We start from the raw sequence: 20,769 nt of genomic DNA, 5'->3' as shown, positions 1-20,769 counted from the left end.
TAACGAGCATTGATGTGACATGAATGCATACAGATGGAGAGGAAGAGGAGGAGAGAGGAGCTTGATGCATCATGGGAAGTCCCCAGGCAGTCTAGATCTACAGCAGCATAATCAAGGGCCAAGTTATACCAAGCCTGAGCCAGCCCTAACTATAAGCTTTATCAAAAAGGAAGGTTTTAAGCATACTCTCGAATGTGGATAGGGTGTCTGCCTCCCTGACCCAAACTGGAAGATGGTTCCACAGTAGAGGAGCCTGATAACTGAAGCCTCTGCCTCCCATTCTACTTTTGGAGACTCTAGGAACCACAAGCAAGTCAGAGTTCTGGGAGTGCAGTGTTCTACTGGGGAAATAGGGTACTATGAGATCTTTAAGATATGATGGTGCCTGACCATTACGGCTTTGTAGGTGAGGAAAATATTAAATTCTATTCTGGATTTTACATGGAACTGGGACAGCCTGATAATAAGGAATTACAATAATCCAGTTTAGAGGTAACAAAAGTATGGACAAGTTTTTCTGCATGTTTTTGAGAATGGATGTGCCTGATGTTACGTAGTTGAAAAAAGGCAGCCCTTTTAGTCTGTATTATGTGAGAGTTAAAGGACATATCCTGATCAAAGAGAACTCTGAGATTCCTAATGGTGGTGCTGGAGACCAGGGCAAAGCCAACCAGAGTAACTTTATCATTAGATAGATGTTCCTGAGGTGTTGGGGGCCAAGCAGAATAACTTCAGTTTTGTCTGAGTTTAACAGCTCTTTATGTCCTTAACGCAAGCTTGAAGTTTAGCTAACTGATTGGTTTCACCAGGCTTCATTGACAAATACGATTGGGTATCATCAGCATAGCGAAGGAAGTTTATGGAGTGTTTCCTGCTGATTGTTTGGACAAGGTTTGAGGAGATTTATAAAGCTTTGGAATTTGCATCATTTGGCCTTTCCTAACAATGACAATGTGAACAACCCATAGTCTTAACAAGCTAATTAATGTCTGAGACCTTGGTAGAAGTTATCTGAGAACTCAAATTGCTTGTGGTGCCAATGCTTCTGGTTGGTTTCAGAGGATCTGGGTTAAATATAAAGAAGCTGCCATGTAGCCATGTGAACTGTACCTGGAAAGTAGTGAAACACAATGGATACATACACAATGCATGGAGAGTGGGAGGAATGGGGGGAAGCTATTGAAGGTTTTTTCTTTTTTTTTCATGCACTAAAACTTATTTATACACTTCCACAACAGACTTCCAGGAGTATCATTAGACCTGAGAAACATAATCCAAAGTGTTGCAAAAATCAAAGTAAAGCAGTGAAATATAGTAATATTACCCAGAGACAAAAGCTCAGCCTCTTGCATGTGTGTCTGCTATTCTTTAAATGTGTGAATGAAGATGTTTAATATTATGTAATCATTAATCATCTCCTCAAAGAAGGAGCAGTGAGACAAGGACTTTTATGCTTTTTGACAGCATTTATGTGTTCATCTAAGAGTTTTCCTTGTATGTCATCATCATTTGTTAATTTCAAAGTGTTTTGTTTGTTCCTGATAAGCTGGGCTCGAGGAGTATGTTAAGTGCTCAGTAGGATGTTTTTAGTCAGGCATCTTATCTGTTGCTCAGATAGTCGCCATGCAAAGTGAGAGAAAACACTCCTATCTTGCTTTTCTTACACTGCTTTCTTTGTCCATGAGCCTGCTCTGTGTCAGAGGAGCTTTGTGTTATCTGTGAGTGGTTGGGTTGTATCAGCAATATTACATTCCACTGTCATTCTCTCATTTTGTTTCGAGAATGTAAAGAAAGGCTTTTATCATCAAAGATATCATTTAGGGAGTCCAATGTGATTTGTGAGTTGATTTACAACACTGTGACTGATCATTTTATTGTAAACAATAGTTACATTTACCAGATATGACAACTTGCATTTCATCATCACTATCATGATGATCATGATTATCATCATGATCATCATCGTTTTCATATTTCTCTCCTAGTGCTTTCTACTTACATCCTGACTTTCCACTCCTCCACCAGGAGTCAACTGTGAAACTGAAATAGACGAGTGTGAGTCCAGCCCCTGCCGCAACGGAGCCACCTGCCACGACCTGACTGGCTTGTACTCATGTGAATGTCTGCCCGGGTTCGATGGCATCGACTGTGAGATTGATGTTGATGAATGTGTCAGTGAGCCCTGTCAGAATGGAGCTGTCTGTCGTGACATGGTGAACAGGTATGCCAATCCTCGAGTTGAAATTACTGTAGGAGCTACAGCAGTGAACATTCTGATTGTGAAAATGGTGAAATGATGAAAAAATGGTGAAAAAATGGTAAAATGGTGATAGATATACACTAATTGGTGTAGATTTCCACTGATGAAAAATCTATACCTCTGCGGGTGACCTGGACCTGCTGCTGCTCCTGTTTGTCTTCTCAGACAAATTTCCCTTCTGGGACAATAAAGGTTATCTTATATCATCTTATATACCTGGTTAGACAGTGACTTGGTAGGTTTAACAAAAGAAAGCCTATAATGATAAACGGTGAGGCTGTAATGTCATTGACGTCGCGAGGCAGGCTATTCCAGGCAGTTTTGATATACAGTGGGTAGCGTATGAGCTATAAATCCAGATGATTGCTGCTGGAATGACAGCTCTCAAAACTGACCCACTGTGCTCCATTAAAACACTGAGGGCATGAAAAGAAAACTGCCTTCACTTCAATAAATGTGAGACACCTATAAATCAATTATGCCAAAAATATTTGTCCTCAATGATTCCTTAATGGAACAAAGATTCCTTTAAATTACGACCAAGACACATATGAGAAGTGAAAACTGACTTTTGGACTTTTGTGTCTCTTACAGCTACGAATGTGATTGCAATGATACAGGATTCCAGGGTGACCACTGTGAAGTGGACATCCCTGAATGTGCCTCCAATCCCTGTCACCATGGAGCCACATGTCTAGAGGGAGTCAAAGGATACACCTGCCTCTGCTGGCCTGGTACTGAACTACATGCTGCAACAGCAAACATTTCTGTCCCAACACAAGGACAAGCAAGGGTTATGAACTGAGCTAACTGGGCCACTGTCCATGTGCCTCCCAGCCCACAGCACTTCTGGCTGTAGGTTTTCACAAAACTTTGATTAGACAAAGGCAGAGCATAGGACCCCCCTCTAACAACAGTACAACACATTTATACAATAGAATTTTTATTTGCTTATTTACAGCAGTATGCTGTCAGTAAGCGACAACAGAACTTAAGAGTCTGCAGCCATGTTAGCATCTCTGTGTGGATTCATACACATTGATAATGTTTACAGTTTTGATACTGAGCAGTTAATGCTTAACAAGTTCACTATCTTACCTTAGTGTTTTAGCATGTAAACATTTCTTATTTAGCACTAAACAAAAAGTAGAGCTGAGGCTAATGGGAATGTCCTGAGTTTTGCAGGTACTGTAGTTGGTCATTAACCAAAGTATTGGACACACTGAAAATTTGACCTTGTGAAGATTGTAGTTGAAAGTAAGAGGATCGCCAAAGGTTTTACAGTTTACCCTGAGAGAGACATGAATTTCTGGACAATAATTCAAAGTAATTCATCTTATGTTGTTGAGACATTTCAATGTAAACAACAAGTGCTGGTGCTGCTAGAGGAAAAGTTAGAGGATCCCCAAAGTCATTAGAATTCATCCTCCAGGCACCATGGATGTCTGTACAACATTTCATTATAATTCATCCAGTAGTTGTTGAGATTCCTAAAGAAACTGTGCTTACATGGTTGGAAACACAAACAACAGCACAACATAAGAATCTGTAGATGGAGGAGGTTCTCAGAAAGCGAAGATCTTACCATAATTAACTAACTGCAGTCAAGGAAGGATCAGAAGAAAACATTTTGTTGTTTGTGGCAGCACTGAATGTGACTCATGTGATTCAGCTTCCATCATTAACCAGGAGGATGACCACTTCTGGGTCATTTTGGTTCTTAGTTGTTAATACATCCCAACTAGGGAAAGCCTCACAATTTGTAACTGAGCAAAGAAGACGCATTGCATATCTGTTAGTGTATTCAGTAATTTGTTTTCTCTAGGTTATGAAGGACCAAACTGTGAGACTGACATAGATGAGTGTGCTGAGCAGCCTTGTGAAAATGGTGGGGAGTGTTTTGAGCGTTCAGATCCCTCTCACTTAGAGCTGGACTGGGAGCTCAGCTTTGCAGATGCAGCTGGATATATTTGCCAGTGTCATCCCGGGTTTGCAGGTCAGTAAATATAGGAAACTATTCAGCAAAAATCTCACTTCTCACACTTTTTAAATCTTCTGACGATCATTTGATTTCTTTCACATTACAGGAGAAAACTGCTCTGTCAACATTGACGAGTGTGAGTCTGAACCCTGTCAGAATGGAGGCACTTGTGAGGATAAGATCAGTGCCTACGCTTGTACATGCTCTGTTGGATTTCTAGGTGAGTCTTGCACTTTGTAATAAATGGACAGAATAATCTGTTACATGTTAAATTTAGTAATACCATATGTACCAAATATAGCCTTTGCATCATTGGCAGCACTTGTTGTCTCAACATAAAGAAACATTTTTAAATTTCTGCTATTTTCATAATGACCTAAGCTGAAACATTTTTGTATATCCACTAAAAACAGGCCCAGAAGATGTATTGGATCAAACCACAATTATAGGATGGTCCACTCTACCACCTAAGCTAAAGCCATAAAATCTATATTAGGATTCCCTGGTGTTCAAGGGGTTTTAAAATTCCCAACCATATAACCATAAAAAACAAACCAAAAAAAAGTCATCTAGAATATTTCCATTTGTTGCAATGGTGCAGCCATAAAAACTTTTTACTTTTGGTGATACTCAAAGAGAGTCAGTGGGTGTGAGGAAGTGCAGAGAGCGTCTGCAACTAATTATCAATTTCATAATTGATTAACATGTTAAATACTGACTTATTGTTTAATCTATAAAACATCAGCTAATGGTGAAAAATGGCCAGAGTCTAAGTCAGACCAAAAGTTTACAGTGATATAAACTAGAGAAAGGCAGCAAATCCTCACACTGGTGTTGTATTTTTCCAGAGAATGTTTGGAATTTTTGTTTGATAAATGACTGTAACAATTAATCAATAATCAATAATGCTTTTAGATATTTATTTTTCAATCAACTGATCAGGATAATTCCCAAACAAATGTTTCTCCTCAATAACAATTTCTGATTAGTTATTTTTCCTATAACTAATCAAATAAAGAAAATACTGATTTTTTTCATTTATTTATTTATTTTTATCTTACCTGTCAGCCTACTGTGCCAACATTTGGTCGAATTTGGCTGGTTATGAGCCACACTGCTGGACTGGGTGACATGATCCTCCATTACCATGAACACAAACACTGTATCTTAATTTGACTCAGTCCCACATACACCTTAGATTAACCGAGTATTTACTTGAATGGATGATGTGTGACCATGTTTTCTTTGTCTTCTCTGTTTAATGCATCAAGTTTAAAATAAAATAAAATAAAAAATAATAAAACCATGTCAAAATTGGTTCACACTAATGAAGATATGCGCGCTGTTGTTCGTTATTGTTCGTTACATATTTTCCCTTTGCATACGGTATGGGTCTCAAAGAAGAATGAACTTCCTTTCTGAACACTGTCACTGTTAATTAATTTGCTCAATGGATCTCTAACTTCTTTAAGGTGACTTAAATAAGGAAAAGAAATCCAGTTAAGGTACACAAAAAAAAGAAAAAAGACATACTCATTGGAGCACCAAATGTGTATTAATCCGCTGATGTAAATAGTCCCCAACAAATGCACTATTTCCTCCTGTCTGAGTAACTTCTAATAAACCTACAGTGCCTAGCTCTTTTGGGAAATTACTGAGCATTTAAAAAAAAAAAAAAAAAAATATATATATATATATATATATATATATATATATATATATATATATATATATATATATTTATATATATATATATATATATATATATATATATATATATATATATATATATATATATATATATATATATATATATATATATATATATATACACATATATATATATATATATATATATTTATATATTTGTGAAGTGTTGTGAGGTGGTTAAGATTTTAAATCTTCAGTAGGAACCAATGGGATTGGGGAGAGCCACAGACAGAGTAGAGAAGTCATACACTACTGGACTTATGGCATGGCACATTGTTAGTTTTGGTCGTTTCATGGGATTTGTTGACAAAAAGAAAAAGAACACAGCATTATCCTCCTCTTTTTCCTCTAGTACATCTCTGATAGTACACTAGTAGTCAGCCACCACCATATCTAACTATCAGTGTTATCTCCTTCCAGGTGAGCTGTGTGAAGTTAACATTGATGAATGTGAGAGCCAGCCCTGTCAGAATGGTGGCTGGTGTGAAGACGGCAAGGCATCCTACACCTGCCACTGTCCTGAGGCAGAGCCAGGTGAACTTCCTTGGGGAGGAGATCACTGTGATGTGAAACTCAATGGCTGTGTGGAACATGAATGCCAGAATGGAGCTACCTGCCATCCATGGCTGGAGAATGGAGAACACAGCCACACATGCTTGTGCCCTCATGGCTTCTATGATGAGCAGTGCTCCACAAGAACAACATTCTCCTTCTCCACTCCCGGATTCATTCACATTCAGGTTGTTCTAGAAGAAAGGACCCGGAGGGAGGTTGAGCACCATGTTCACAGAGGTTTTGGGGTACAGCTACGCTTCCGAACCACTATACCCAATATGTTGCTTGTTTACAGAGGAGATGTGGACAACCACCTCCTCCTGGAGATTGTGAATGGTGGTCTTCGTGCAAAAGCTTTTTCTGAGGAGTCTGAACTAGATGTAACATTCCCTGGTTTGGTTAGTGATGGAGACTGGTGGGACGCTCATGTGTTTGTAGATAAAGAGGGTCTGGTTTTGATTCTGAGAGGCCCTCGCTGTGACAGGGATAGGTGTAGAGTTATGGATGGTGGTACAGATGAATCACCTTTCCAGCCCTCTGAAGCTTTTACTCACATTTATGTAGGTGGAGCACCAGATGAGCTTTTGGAGTACTCTGTAAGTGGTGCAGGCTTCATTGGATGTATGGAAGACCTGATGATAGACTCTAAGCCTGTCCTACCCCAAACACTTCCAGAGGACCAAGGCCATGAGCTGGGATGTACTAAAACTGAATGGTGTAAGCTTGACCCCTGCTATGGACATGGACGCTGTGTAGACCTTTGGACCAGCTACCACTGTGACTGCTACCGTCCCTTCCACAGTGAGAGCTGCTCTAAAGGTAAGCACTTTTACCATCAGCAATTTCTTTAAAACCTTTTGACGTATCTTGTCAGACCAGCTACCCCCATAGGTGTAATTTACTTAAATGAAAGTAGCAATACCACAGTGTAAAAACACTCTGTAACAAGTAAAATTCCTACATTCAAAATAACTTAAATCAAAGTTGTATTAGGCTTTATTAGGCTGTATTATCAGTAAAATGTACTTAAAATATCTGAAGTAAAAGTAGTCCTTATGCAGAGTGGACCTGGTCAGTGTTATATTTTTATATACTATTGATTTGTTACTACTGATGCATTTAAATATGAGATGCATTTTAATGCTGTATTTGGTCAAGGGAAATTAGTTATTACAGTCTGGTAGTTTAATATTACATCATACTTTGATGTGATCATGCATTTATTGTATATTTATAGTACACAAATATTTTGTACGTAAAATCTTAAAGCCCATGTAACCATAGTCTACCCACATACAGTAGGTGTTTTCACTTATGTTCCCTAATTAGACCTCTTCTTAGGGCTGTGTGGGTGTGTACAAACTGTGCTTGATTGACAGTTCCCTCATCCTTCCATTGGCTTTTTTGTACCTGTTAGGGTGGGATAACTAATACAACGTGTAATTTTTCTTAAATATTAATGATCTTTTTAGTACACAGGGTTTAGTGACAATTCTCCACACTCCACCCAACATACACTTGGCCATAGGGGTATAATCAGTCGGGGAAATCGAAAACACCTGTGTGTTACTTGCTAACTAGTAACTACTTCAGCTTTGAAGTAAATGTAGTGGAGTAAAAAGTACAATATTCTCCTCGGAAATGTAGGGAAAGTAGAAGTCTAAAGCAGCATAACATGGAAATATTTAAGCAAAGTACCTCAAAACTGTACTTGAGTAAATGTACTAAGTTACATACCACTACTGCACTAATGTATCTATAAGAGTAACATTGGTTATTTTCATAATTGTTATACTTCGACAGTTAGTTTGTATTTCGCTGACTTGAAAATGTATCTATGGCATAAAAACTATGGCACTTTGTGAATGATGAAAGCTCCTGTTTCTTCATGACATGGACCCATAAACATATGCAAGATATAATTAGCTGCAGCACTAACTGTGAAAACTGTACACTACTTCAAAAATAATAAAATCTATATTACATAGGCAATAAAATTATACTTACTTCCCACTTGATGGCCACCTGGAGTAAAAGTCTTGAAACAACATTTACTGTTTGCTTGAACTGTTAAAATGCAGTGGAATTAGTGATAAAGTCCTATTACTAAATCTTCTGAATGTATTTTTTTCATGTAATTAATCCACACATCTAATTTTCCCCTGACAGAATTCCCTTCTAGGACATACAGCAATGAGGATACAGTGAGTTTCAGTGCTTACAATGTGGGTAAGAGCCATGGGACCAACTTCAACTTGTCCTTCTTCCTGAGGTCAGTAAAGCCAGACGGGCTTTTGTTCCAGCTGAGGAAACCCACAGAAGAAGAAGGAGGAGAGGTCTACTTCTCAGTCTATCTGGGGATGGGGAGGGTTTTGGTCAGCTCTCTGCCTAACAGTGTCCCACTGACAGCACCAATATTTGTTACCACTGGTGAGAAGCAACTTCTGCAGGTTGAAGTCCAACACAGACAAGTGATCTTTGAACATGCAGGCCTTCGCTATGGAATAGGAGAGATCCCTGAAGTGAATATTAATAGTGGAGATCAGGCCTATGTAGGAGGACTTCCGGGAGACTGGGGCTCTGATGTGTGGGGGGGCCATTACAAAGGTTGCCTGCAAGACCTTCGTTTAGACTCAGTGCATCTAGATGTGGATGCCTGGAACAGCTCGGATGAGGAGGAAGAGTATTTACCAAGTGATGCTCAAAATGTAAAGAAGGGCTGTGTCAGTGATGATACCTGTAAGGTAGGAAACAGTTCCTTAATCTGCTTTCTTCTTTACAGTTATGTGTTCCATCTCAAGGGCTGCCTCCTTCAAAGCTCCTGCTGCATTCATACCATACAGATCATAGTTACATTCAACCAGTCTCCTTGTTGTGATTGCATCTCAGAAATACAGTTTTTCTGACAGATACAACTCCCACTCAGCCCAAAAAAATTTCAGAAGTCTCAGCCAATCACTGGCAAAATGGCTGCAAAACTGCCACCACTGACAGTACATGAAAATAACAAATTAAATTAACACAACTGATTCAAATCAAAAATACATATCAAAAGGGCGTTTAAATCAGATTCGTCTTGTTAACTTTTACAAATATTTCAATCAGGGAGACTTATGTCAATTAATTGACCTTTTATAGCAAATGGTTTTACAGTTAGATTTGAGAGGAAACTTTCAAACTTTAGGAGAGAACTCAAGGGCGAAATCTTAAATCAGACATTGGGGATGACCAACCGGGATGACGGGAAGGTGGAACCCTTAAAATTACGGTAATGAGCAGTCAGCAGCACATTAAAATAAAACACTAATGGCTAGAGTTGTTAATCTGTGAAATTAGCCTATGCTTATACTAGCTTCTATTTGTAATTTGTATCCAAATGTCCATGCATCTAGCATAATGTTGGTATACAGGCTTGTTTTGTAAAAACAATCAAACACCAAATATCTGTATTTTCAGTATTAACTCTTTAACCAGTAGCTTTGTGTTGGATGTTCAGTATAACACAAAACACAGAACACAGAGTGATAAGAGACCATGTGCCAGAGACAATACATGCCCTGGCGCACCCACAAGTTTCAGAAATGTCACCAACAAGTTTAGTGACAAATCAACTGTGATATAGATAAACAATAAATGTATGGGCAGTATCCTATATCCTTTTAGTTAAACTTTTTTAGCATTTCTTGGCCACGTGGAGAGAATCAAGGTAGTGTAGAACAAAGCGCCCTTTGGGTCTTGCAATGTGTGTCTTTCTAGCCCTACCAGGGTTTTTGAGCCTGTCCTTTGACCATCTTTTATTGCTTTTATCCCCAGTTTCCCTGATTTCACTTGAATCTCTTGTCTTACCCTTTATAAAGGTTTGTGCAAAGGGAAGACATTGAAACTGTATTAATAGTGAATTTGGAAGGGATGTGGCAAAAGGTGCATGGCACATATTTTAAAAAGCACACACATACACACACAACTGTTACATGACGCTGTAGGAATAATAATATTGTATATTTGAAAATTAAGGTCATAGTTATTATTTGTCACATACAATATTTTTGCATTCTTTCACCTGCAGCTTGTGCAAAGAGATAGGGTGAAGCATAGAAATATACATGTCATTATATAAGTATATATATTATATAAGAAACAAAACAGAATACACAAGTTTAGGGCTTGTTGACAGTTGATATGACATTGGTGGCCAAATCAAAGTAACTCCTTATTCACAATGTCATGTCTGCATTTATACAATCTGGGATGCAATTCGCTGCCGAAGTTTCAAAATAGGGTTATGCTTCTACTGTGAATGCTAATTCGTCTCTTATGTTGCAGTTTCTCATTTACTGAGTTAATTCTCAAACAGCCACTCCCGGTCTCATTGTATTACCGATGGCCTTCGATTTAATTAACTTTACAAATAAGTATGTGCATAAATGGGCGTGCAGCACCAGAGATGGACCTTTGTTTGTAACTATTATAGTTAAAATCAGGCCTATAGGAATTTTATTGGAATCAATGCACAGAAGAACTCGCCTCTTCACAGTATTGCACAGAAAAACTCACCTCTTGACAGTATTACCGTATATCACACATTATATGCGCAAAGGAAGTAAGAACAGAACAACTGAACCAGGAATGACCGAAACGGAAGTGGGAACAGCTGAAGCAGGTAAACTTGGTGTTGTTTGAAAGGCCTCATTAAGAAATAGGTTCCTTCAAAATTTTGTGCCCCTATCTTCTTCCTAGACGGGGCAATTACACAGACAGTGACACACCCAAACTGCTCTCCAATTATAGTAGTAGGATTTGCTGTCTTAGTTCCTTGTGTGCGAGATATAAAACCTTATGCTTCCCTCTGCAGATGAAGCCTTGTCAAAATGGAGGAGAATGCACCATCACATTCAATGATTTTACATGTTCCTGTCTGGAGGAATACACCGGAAAGACCTGTGAAACACGTGTGTGGTGTAATAGTGATCCTTGTGTCAATGGCAGCCATTGTGTGGACCTACCTGATGGTTATGAATGTAAGAACAGCTGATGATTTTATAACTCTCATTTTTTTGTGCAATCAGCAAAGGTTTAATAAGGCAAGTGTAATCGGGCTTACTAAATTGTGAAAGAAACATTTTGATGAACATTTTGACACTTACACTTTTTTGTTTTTTCCAGTGAATGGAAATGTTTTATAAAGTTTAGAACGGATGTCTTCGAAAGATGGCAACTTCATTGTGGATATGTTCTATAACATTTCTAGTACCCATACCTCCTTGGCCCCTATGGCCTGAGGGCTAGTACACCTTGCCTTGTAATTGCCATTTACTCCGACAGAGTAACATATGTAATGCTAACTTTTCATAAGCAAAGGTTTAATAAGACAAGTGTAATCGGGCTGACTAATTTGTGCAAGAAACATTTTGATGAACATTTTGACACTTACACCTTATTCATTTTGTTGTAACTGCTTTGTGCTTCAGCACATTGGTTTCGAAATGAAACCACAACTATGAGGTTAATCTTTCCTCTTTAATTTTAGGGTATTTACATCCACAGATGAACAGTGTAGGAATTGTAGGTTGAGTTATTACTTGTAGCTACAGTTCTCCAATTTTAGTGGACCAAAGATAATTTGATCAGTTAAGATAAAATTAGCCATGATGTCTAATATCTAGGGTCAAAACTTTTCATCGTTGTTTGTCTGAAGTCTATGATGCATAGACATCGGACGATACGCTGTATTTCCCCTGGTGATGCTCTGCCCGGCCTCAGCTGCAAACTGACCTTTTGCCTTTGGTCTGATTTTCAGTGTGTCACCCCTTTTGAGATTCCCTGCCAACCAAATAGCATAGCTAGCTAACATCTGCTATCTGCTCTAGCTAACAGTTAGCTCTGCTATTGGGCACAGGAAGATATTAAAGTGCTGTTTAAATATTACGCTGGCTGGGCAGGCAAACTTTAAAAAATCATTCACTCAACAAGACCACAAACAGACTCATGTAGCTTGAAGTTTAACTCACTTAAATGACTGCAAAGCGGTGACTCTGTGCTACTTGGTAAAACCCTGTGCATTTCCTCCTCCACTTTCTTTTAGATAGTTTCATCTCCAAAATATGTAACTTAAAAATGAGCACAGCGTCAATGTTGCAATGGACCACTTAGAAGAAAGCCAACACAATGGCTTACTTTCACATTTATTTGAATGTCTCAGATGACTCACGTGTATCCATACAAGGACCCTCAAGTCAAATAGTATTCCACCATTTTTGTTTATCGGGGCAACCAATCAGTGTGGACCAAAATGACAGTAGTAAAAGAAGTGTAATCGATCTAATACACTCTGACAGTCCATCAGCCAACAAGAACATAAAGGGACTGTGACGTAGGTGTGTGAAAGCCTCTCTTATTATCATAAAGGAGGAAGAAAAACAGAAATAAATAAACATGGAAATAAATGAACAAATGTGGAAATTAATTAATTACTTAATTAATGTGGAAATAAATAAATTTGGAAATAAATAAATTAATGTGGAAATGCAATAATATGAAAATAAATAAATAATTTGCACATTTATTTATTTATTTGTAAACTTTCTGAGACGTTTGATAAATAAGTGCCCCTGGATTTTAATATTTAGCTACAACAGTTGCTTGGTAGCATGAATAAACTTTGGAGAAAGAGTCTTTGCCTCAGTAAACCCAAACTCACAGGTGAACACAGATACACAAATGAAGACAAATGATAAGAACCAAACCTTTAATTTTTTCAGAGGTAAAGCGAGTCTATTTTGGCAAGAATTGTTGGAATCTCAGTCAACCCTAAGGAGTTTATAGAGACACAGCTATCCCAGGCCTCATGTTAGCTTACATTAAAATGATGATCAATTAGTTCCAATCATTGAGAAAAACAGATTTGGTATTAGATTAGTACCCTGTATCTGCAGATACCCTGAGTTGAGGTATTGGTATTGGGGGATAAAAAAGTAGGTGCATACCTGTTAAAATGGCAGTTGGTTCTGCAACAGACAAATGCAAATCCAGTTTGTCAGGCTGTCCCTTTCATAATTGAAATCAAAACAATGCAATAATAATACACACGTTTCTCCAATTTGACCCTTAGGTGTGTACAATGCCACATTTGAGAATAACCCCGTGCAGTACAGTGCCGGAGGCTCCCTGACTGAACCTGTCTCTGAAATATACATGGAGCTGCGGACTCGATCAGAGAACGCTGTGCTCCTGAGGGCCTCCTGGGGCTCTGACCTGCTGATGGTGGGTCTACTGGACTCTTCAGTAAGGGTAGAGATCCACATTGGCAACAGTGTTGAGACACTGATCTTTACAGGCGTTCGTCGAGTGGCTGATGGGAGCTGGCATCGTGTGAACATCTCAATGGCTGAGAAGGAGAGTAAAGCCTCTCCTTGGGTCATCACTGTGGATGGAATCACAGACACCAGCAGTGTGCCAGAGCAGACAGAAGGCCTGCACTTTATCAATGAGAAGGGGGCCGTGTTGGCAATTGCAGAGAGCTTCACTGGCTGCTTGGGTGCAGTGAGAGTCGGTGGAGTCTACCTTCCTTTTACGGATAACTATAAAGCCCCACAGCTGTCTAAGTTCCATTTAGTTGGAAAACCAAAGATTCATTTAGGTTGTACCAGCGCCCCTGTTTGTGATTCGGATCCTTGTCTAAATGGAGCCACATGTGAGGACCTCTTTAATAAATTCAGCTGTGTGTGTGACTCTGGCTGGGATGGAGAACAGTGTGAGACAGACATTGATGACTGTGCTTCTCAGCCCTGTGTTCACGGAAGCTGTAAGGACTATTTAGCTGGTTTCGAGTGCCATTGCCAGCCAGGATATGCTGGCATACTCTGCGATGAGGACTTCGATGAGTGTGAACATCATGCGTGTGAACATGGGGGCACCTGTGAGGATGGACCCAACATGTACACCTGTGTATGCCCCAAGGACTACAGTGGACCTCTCTGCCAGTGAGCACTCACTCAAAAAATCTGTTTATTGTTTTGAATAGGCTGTGGTATCTGTAGCTTTAGCATACAGTGCACAAACCAACACAGAATTCTAGCATTTCATTAATCATTCATTTAAGCAAAGATTAATACCTTTTCCAACAGGTGGGACTATCCTCCAAAACAGTGTGGTAAAGATGTCCAATGTGAAAATGATGGTATCTGCAATGACGGGCTGTGGGGAGCCAATTGTACATGCATGCCAGGTTTTACAGGCAGCAGGTAAGCTTAGAGATTTAAATCTCCTTAGGTTAAATTCCAAAATATTGTATGATAGAGTATCTTTCAAAAGTTACATTGTCTGCTGTACCTCCAGACATGAAGATAATTTTTTGTTGTATCTACTGACATTCTGAGAAATCATTTGTGAGATATCCGCTACTGCACCAAATTAATGGAGCTGAAAGGAATTTTGTTTGGGATGGTGAAATGAGAAATTTAATTTAAAAAATTTAAATGCAACAATCATACAGATAGTACAATTGATATTTATGAGGACCAGTTAACTGAAAAAGTATCTTAGGGCTGATCCAAACTCACTTAAACAGCCCTAAAGTGACTGAACATGGCTTTTTCAGACATATTTTGCGGTGGTTTACATGTACACTCCCTTGGCAGCTTTGTGTGTATTTGCGTGTGCATGTTAATTGTCATGTTCTCAAAATACAGTGAGAAAAAAAGAGAAAAAAACCCCAAAACATTTACAGCAACATGTTCAGTGAAGAATGTTCTGGTGAAAACACTTGACAGTATTCTGTGAATCACAGAGTGATAGAGACACCTGATGCTGCTGAATACTCATATATCTTTGTACTTATGTAATATTTCAATGTTTCGAGCCAGGCAATTGACATTCCAACTGGAGTAGAGTCAGAAATCTCAGACACACATAATTTAAAACCTGGACAAATGAAACAAAAATTATTTGCACTGCAAAAGTACTACTAAAGTAATCAAGACATTTTTGAGTAGCATATAGTTACTGCTTAGATAAATGGCTTGTAGTCTAAGTGGTTTGCACAGTACTGTATATCTGCACTTTCCCAAGTATGATTATGTTCTGTCAATATGTGACCTCATGCAATATCTGTCTTGCAGTTGTGAAAGAGAGATTGATGAGTGTGATTCTAACCCCTGTCGAAATGGTGGTTCCTGTTTGGATCAATTCAACATGTTTGTGTGTGAATGCCTGCCTGGCTACAGTGGTCCATTCTGTGACACCAATGTACGTTTGTTACATTTTTCTTCTTTACTATTAAACAGGTAGAAAAATGTACATTTTTTTAATTTGTTGCCATGCAACAAAAATATATTTTGTTTGTAATGTTCTCCCTTCTTTTTAATAATGAAATTTTGGAATGTCTGACAATTTTTGGGACTATATCCTCATCAAACTTTCACATTCATGTGATTTACAGTGCATTCAGAAAGTATTCAGACCCCTTCACTTTTTCACATTTTTTATGTTGCAGCCTTATACTAAAATCATTTAAATTCACTTTTTCCTTCTTCAATCTACACAGAATACCCCATAATGACAAAGGGAAAATGGTATTTTGGAAGTTTTTGAAAATGTATTAAAATGGAAAAACTGAAATATCACATTGACATAAGTTTTCAAAACCTTTACTCAGTACATAGTGGAAGCACTTTTGGCAGCAATTACAGCCATGAATCTTGTCTGGTATGATGGGACACGCTTTGCATAACTGGATTTGGGGACTTTTTGCCATTCTTCTCTGCGGATCCTCTCAAGCTCTTCAGGATGGATGGGAACCATCGTTAGACAGCCATTTTTCAGATCTCTTCAGAAATGTTCGATTGGCTTGATGTCAGGACTCTGGCTTGGCCACTCAAAGACATTAACGGAGTTGTCTCTTAGCCACTCTTGCATTGTCTTGGCTGTGTTTCTAGAGTCATTGTCCTATTGCAAGGTTAACATTCGGCCCAGTCTGAGGTTCTGAACGCTCTGGACCAGTTTTTCTTTAATGATATCTCCATACTTTGCTCTGTTCAGCTTTCCCTCATCCCTGACCAGACTCCCTGTCACTGCCGCTGAAAAACACCCCCACAGCTCTGGAACTTGGCCAGAGTGACCATCGGGTTCTTGGTCACTTCTCTTACCAAGGCCCTTCTCCCCTGATTGCCCCGTTCGGTTGGGTCGCCAGCTCTAGGGAGAGTCCTGATTGTTCCAGACTTTTTCCATTTAAGAATTTGGGGGGCCACTGTACTCATGGGAAAGTACAATGCAGTAGATTTGTGCCTCAACACAATCTGGTGTCTGAGCTCTGCAGACAGCTTCTTTGACCTCATGGCTTGGTTTTTGCTCTGATAGCATTGTCAGCTCTGAGACAGTATATATAGACCAGTGTATGCATCTCCAGATTATGTCCAATACATTGAATTTTTCACAGGTGAATCAATCAATCAAGGTGTAGAAACATCTCAAAGATGATCAAGAGAAAACGAAGGCACCTGAGCTAAATTTCAAGCATCATAGCAAAGGGTCTGTAAACTTATGTCAATGTGATATTTCAGTTTTTCCTTTTTTAATAAATTTGCAAAAAAATTCTAAAGTTCTGTTTTCACTTTGTCATTATGGGGTATTAAGTATAGATTGATAAGGGAAAAAATAAATTCAAATTATTTTAGCATAAGGCTGCAACATAATAAAATGTGAAAAAAGTGAAGGGGTCTGAATACTTTTTAAATGCACTGTATATATTTTGGACTGAAGCATGAAATTTCAAACCTCGAATGCAATAATGACAAATGACAATTTTAGTCCATTTTACATCAGTAAAACGGAATCTCTGCCCTCTGTACCTTTGCAGAAACAAGCTCATAAACAGGGCATTCCCTGGCTGGTGGTAGCCATCCCGCTGCTCTGCTTCTGTGTGCTGATACTGACCATCAGCTTGACCCTTATGGTGCTCACAGCAAGGAAGAAGCGCCAGTCGGAGGGTGCCTACAGCCCCAGTGCCCAGGAGCTGGCTGGAGCTCGGCTGGAGATGGACAGTATGCTCAAAGTCCCACCAGAGGAAAGACTCATCTGACACAAAGGCTGAAAAATCAAAGGTGTTAGAGGTGATCCGAGCACTGCGGGCAAGTGCACAGAACTAACTGTGGATCTCGTGAATCTAGTGAATATCTGGGATTACCTGAAGGACAGATGTTGTAAGATACAGCCCCCTAATGGTGGAGACCAGGTACTGACCTAGTGCTGCTGCTTTATCATTCAACAGAAATGTGTTAACCATGTAATGTAGGTTTTGGATTTTTGTTAAAGGACTCTAGACATGTGAGGAAACAGTCCCAAGTCCATTTCACCTAAGAAACTCATTGTAAGGATGAGGGAACAAGGAAGTACAATTCACTGTATAACTCTACACACAGTTTGTGTAGGGCAGGGCCTTAACCTGCTTTAATAGTTGTAGCTAGTGTACAGAGGACAATTTAAGGGCTTTATTTTAAGAATCACTACAGTCAATAGCTAAAAACATAAGCACACAAACTGTGGAAAATTACCTATGGTGTTTCCAGAGTCAGAGGATCATGGCACAGCTGTGGTGCTGTTGGAAACTGGATTACATTTGTAGGAAAGCATTATCAATAGATGTTAGGGGCCCAAACATCCAGAAAACAGTCAGGTAACTTGATTTTGGCTCCATGAAAACTCAGACTGTACTGGAGTGATTGGAAAAATGTTCCAACTTTTCTAATACAAGGCCAGAACAATTAATTTTTCTAGTTTTACTTGCAATTTGGGTATTGGTGATTTTGACAAATACTGTTCCACTAAAAAAAAACACAGTGTCTTAAATAGAGTCAAGTACACTTATGAGTGTATTTGTTTAAATAAGACAAAGTGCAGTGGAATCAGACTTAGTTAATAAATGCTGATGTACATGAAGCATGTGACATAAACGTCAATCGTCACTTCCAGTGAAGTGACAAAAACATCAGATCTATGTGAAGCTTCATTTCCATCATGTTTTCCACATGGTTTTTCAATCATTTGAGCTTTGACTGGAGCTCTTTTAATGACCTCATTTCGTTGTGTCCTCTTCTTATGCATTGGTTTAATGGGAGCGACTGAAGAATTAGCTTCCCCAACTGTCTATCATCATGAAACCAACACCTGATATTCACAGAACAGTAGTGGATGGAGAAGTGCATTTATTTGCATTCTGTTTTGCTGATTTTCTGGAAGGTTGGCTGAAATTTGGAAACTTCATACTATCATACGCTGTGGTGACTGGTTGAAGCTTACTTCTCCCACCTCAGCTCCACTTAGACTGGAGTTGCATCAAACTTACAAGCACATAGTTTCCACAAAGTAGAAAGTAGGATTAAGAGCTTTACATGAAGCGATACTACTCTAGAAAAAAGCTAACCAGAATACTACCGGCTGCAAAGGAATGTAGGTCCATGCAAAGTTGTCATTCGCTGTCACAAACACAGAGACCAGTGTGGTGTCAAAAGTGTTATAGAGACTTTTTCATCGCAACAACAAAAAAAATCTAGCCAACACACAGTATTTTGGAATCGTGAAATGTGGGGTGGCAGTGAAGTTACACTGTGGCAAACAAAAGGCAGCATCTAGTGAATTCATGTGTTTCGGAGGAGGCACAAAAAACAGACTGAGGACTGCTGTGCAACAATTGTAAAGTGGGGAGAAAAAGTGGAAAAATCCATTCAAAAACACACAAAACATCTAATGCATATTTTAAAATGACATCATTTTATTTTCATTTTAAAAGCTAATTTTTGTGTTAAATGACATCAGAATATAGTTTTCCTTGTTAGGAACACAGCCTGTTGTACAGTTTACTCCACAAGTTAACTTTTTCATAGATGTTTCTCTTCAGGTCAAACCTGTACAGTTTGTATATTTATGTTTCTTGTAAGTTTTAAATTTGTTGGAATTTATTTTTTATTTTTTTTTGATTTTTACTGTTAACACCTCACATGCACAAAGGGAGTGTCTGCTTATGTTTGTCTCGGCCTCTTCCTTAGCAACTTCACATTGCTTGCATGAAACCCAGGCAAATTCAAGACAGTTTTCTGGCAGATGAAAACAAACTGCATCTGTAGATGTGAAGTTCTCAGTACATACAGTATGTAGGAGAGATTTTTTGAATATAAGTTTGAAATATGGCACCAAAATAAATAATGAAAGGAATTAAGGACCTGTCTGCAAGTGTAAGTTTGGGAGAAAAAGTAACATGAAATAACATGTAGCACACTTTAATGTGGAAAATACAAAGTACAGTATTAGTTTTTTTTTTTAAAAACAAACATGTTCTCATTTAATAAGAATTTAGGTTTTGGCTGCACAGTATGTGACTGTTTCCTTTTTTTTCTTTATTTTGATGTACAAAATCCAGGATGTTTTATTAATAATGTATTATAAACATGCAATAAAGTTAATTTTCTGAGCTGTCGTATCTTCAAACACATTCAAAGCTTTCAGCAATTCAGCTTTAGCCTGCATGTATTTGGATTATGTGAAGAAACTGAAAGTGTCAGAGGAAAACCATGCAGACTTCACACAGAAAGCAGCTTTTTTTTTTTTTTTTTTTTTAAATCTGTGCTGTTATATTATTATAAATATATCAACACTGTGTTTTCAAACTGACAGTATGTAAGATTTATTCATTCCTATGGAGTAACCTATGGAAAATTTTACATTATTACTACTATTCCACTCCTTTTACACAGACAAGGAAGAAAAGACATACTACAGTGTGCCATACTGCTTTAATACAAGAATCACTACTATTACACTACAATTATGGTGTTATGAAAGTACTACTACTATTGCTGTTACATTACTTCCAAACTATTACTACTAGTAGTAATTCTTCAACTACTCACACTCCTTCAACAACTGTTGCTAAACCATTAGGGGCTCAGCAGAATATAAAGATCAGCTGGTAAGACTATGGTTTCGCAAGGCAGTGTATTATAGCTCTGTAAATAATATTTACATTTCTGTTTTTAATCGTCGTTCAACTTTTTCTTTTACACTGTTATTCTGCCTTGTAATTCCTGCAACATCATAAATGAGGGTCTTTCCCTCAGTTTTCTCCTGAGAATGAAATAAAGGACTATGATGATGATAGCTGTTTGATTGCTCAAATGTAAAAAGCTACAATAATTTTGGTTACATCAAACAAGGGTGTGCCAACATCTCATACCAGTGCACATATTATTGCTCTTAATAACTGAGCAAGTCAAAA

At 38.4% G+C, this 20,769-nt stretch overlaps 1 protein-coding gene across 1 annotated transcript in view; it reads left to right on the top strand.

Annotated features, from left to right (window-relative positions):
• crb2a (crumbs cell polarity complex component 2a) overlaps nucleotides 1-19,907 on the top strand; it is a 36,126-nt gene extending 16,219 nt beyond the window's left edge. Inside the window, exons 3-13 of the mRNA XM_040156532.1 lie at nucleotides 2,026-2,221; nucleotides 2,855-2,994; nucleotides 4,086-4,256; nucleotides 4,348-4,461; nucleotides 6,372-7,325; nucleotides 8,676-9,250; nucleotides 11,359-11,524; nucleotides 13,615-14,485; nucleotides 14,630-14,746; nucleotides 15,623-15,749; nucleotides 17,359-19,907. Coding sequence (XP_040012466.1) covers nucleotides 2,026-2,221; nucleotides 2,855-2,994; nucleotides 4,086-4,256; nucleotides 4,348-4,461; nucleotides 6,372-7,325; nucleotides 8,676-9,250; nucleotides 11,359-11,524; nucleotides 13,615-14,485; nucleotides 14,630-14,746; nucleotides 15,623-15,749; nucleotides 17,359-17,580 — 3,653 coding nt within the window. The 3' untranslated portion in view covers nucleotides 17,581-19,907. The remainder of the gene's footprint in view (nucleotides 1-2,025; nucleotides 2,222-2,854; nucleotides 2,995-4,085; nucleotides 4,257-4,347; nucleotides 4,462-6,371; nucleotides 7,326-8,675; nucleotides 9,251-11,358; nucleotides 11,525-13,614; nucleotides 14,486-14,629; nucleotides 14,747-15,622; nucleotides 15,750-17,358) is intronic.
• The last annotated feature ends 862 nt before the right edge of the window (nucleotides 19,908-20,769 follow it).

The sequence above is a fragment of the Xiphias gladius genome, chromosome 20 (genome assembly GCF_016859285.1).
Source record: "Xiphias gladius isolate SHS-SW01 ecotype Sanya breed wild chromosome 20, ASM1685928v1, whole genome shotgun sequence".
Lineage (NCBI taxonomy): Eukaryota > Metazoa > Chordata > Actinopteri > Istiophoriformes > Xiphiidae > Xiphias > Xiphias gladius.
Note: the sequence above shows the minus strand (reverse complement) of the source record. Positions and strands in the feature narration are given on the sequence as shown.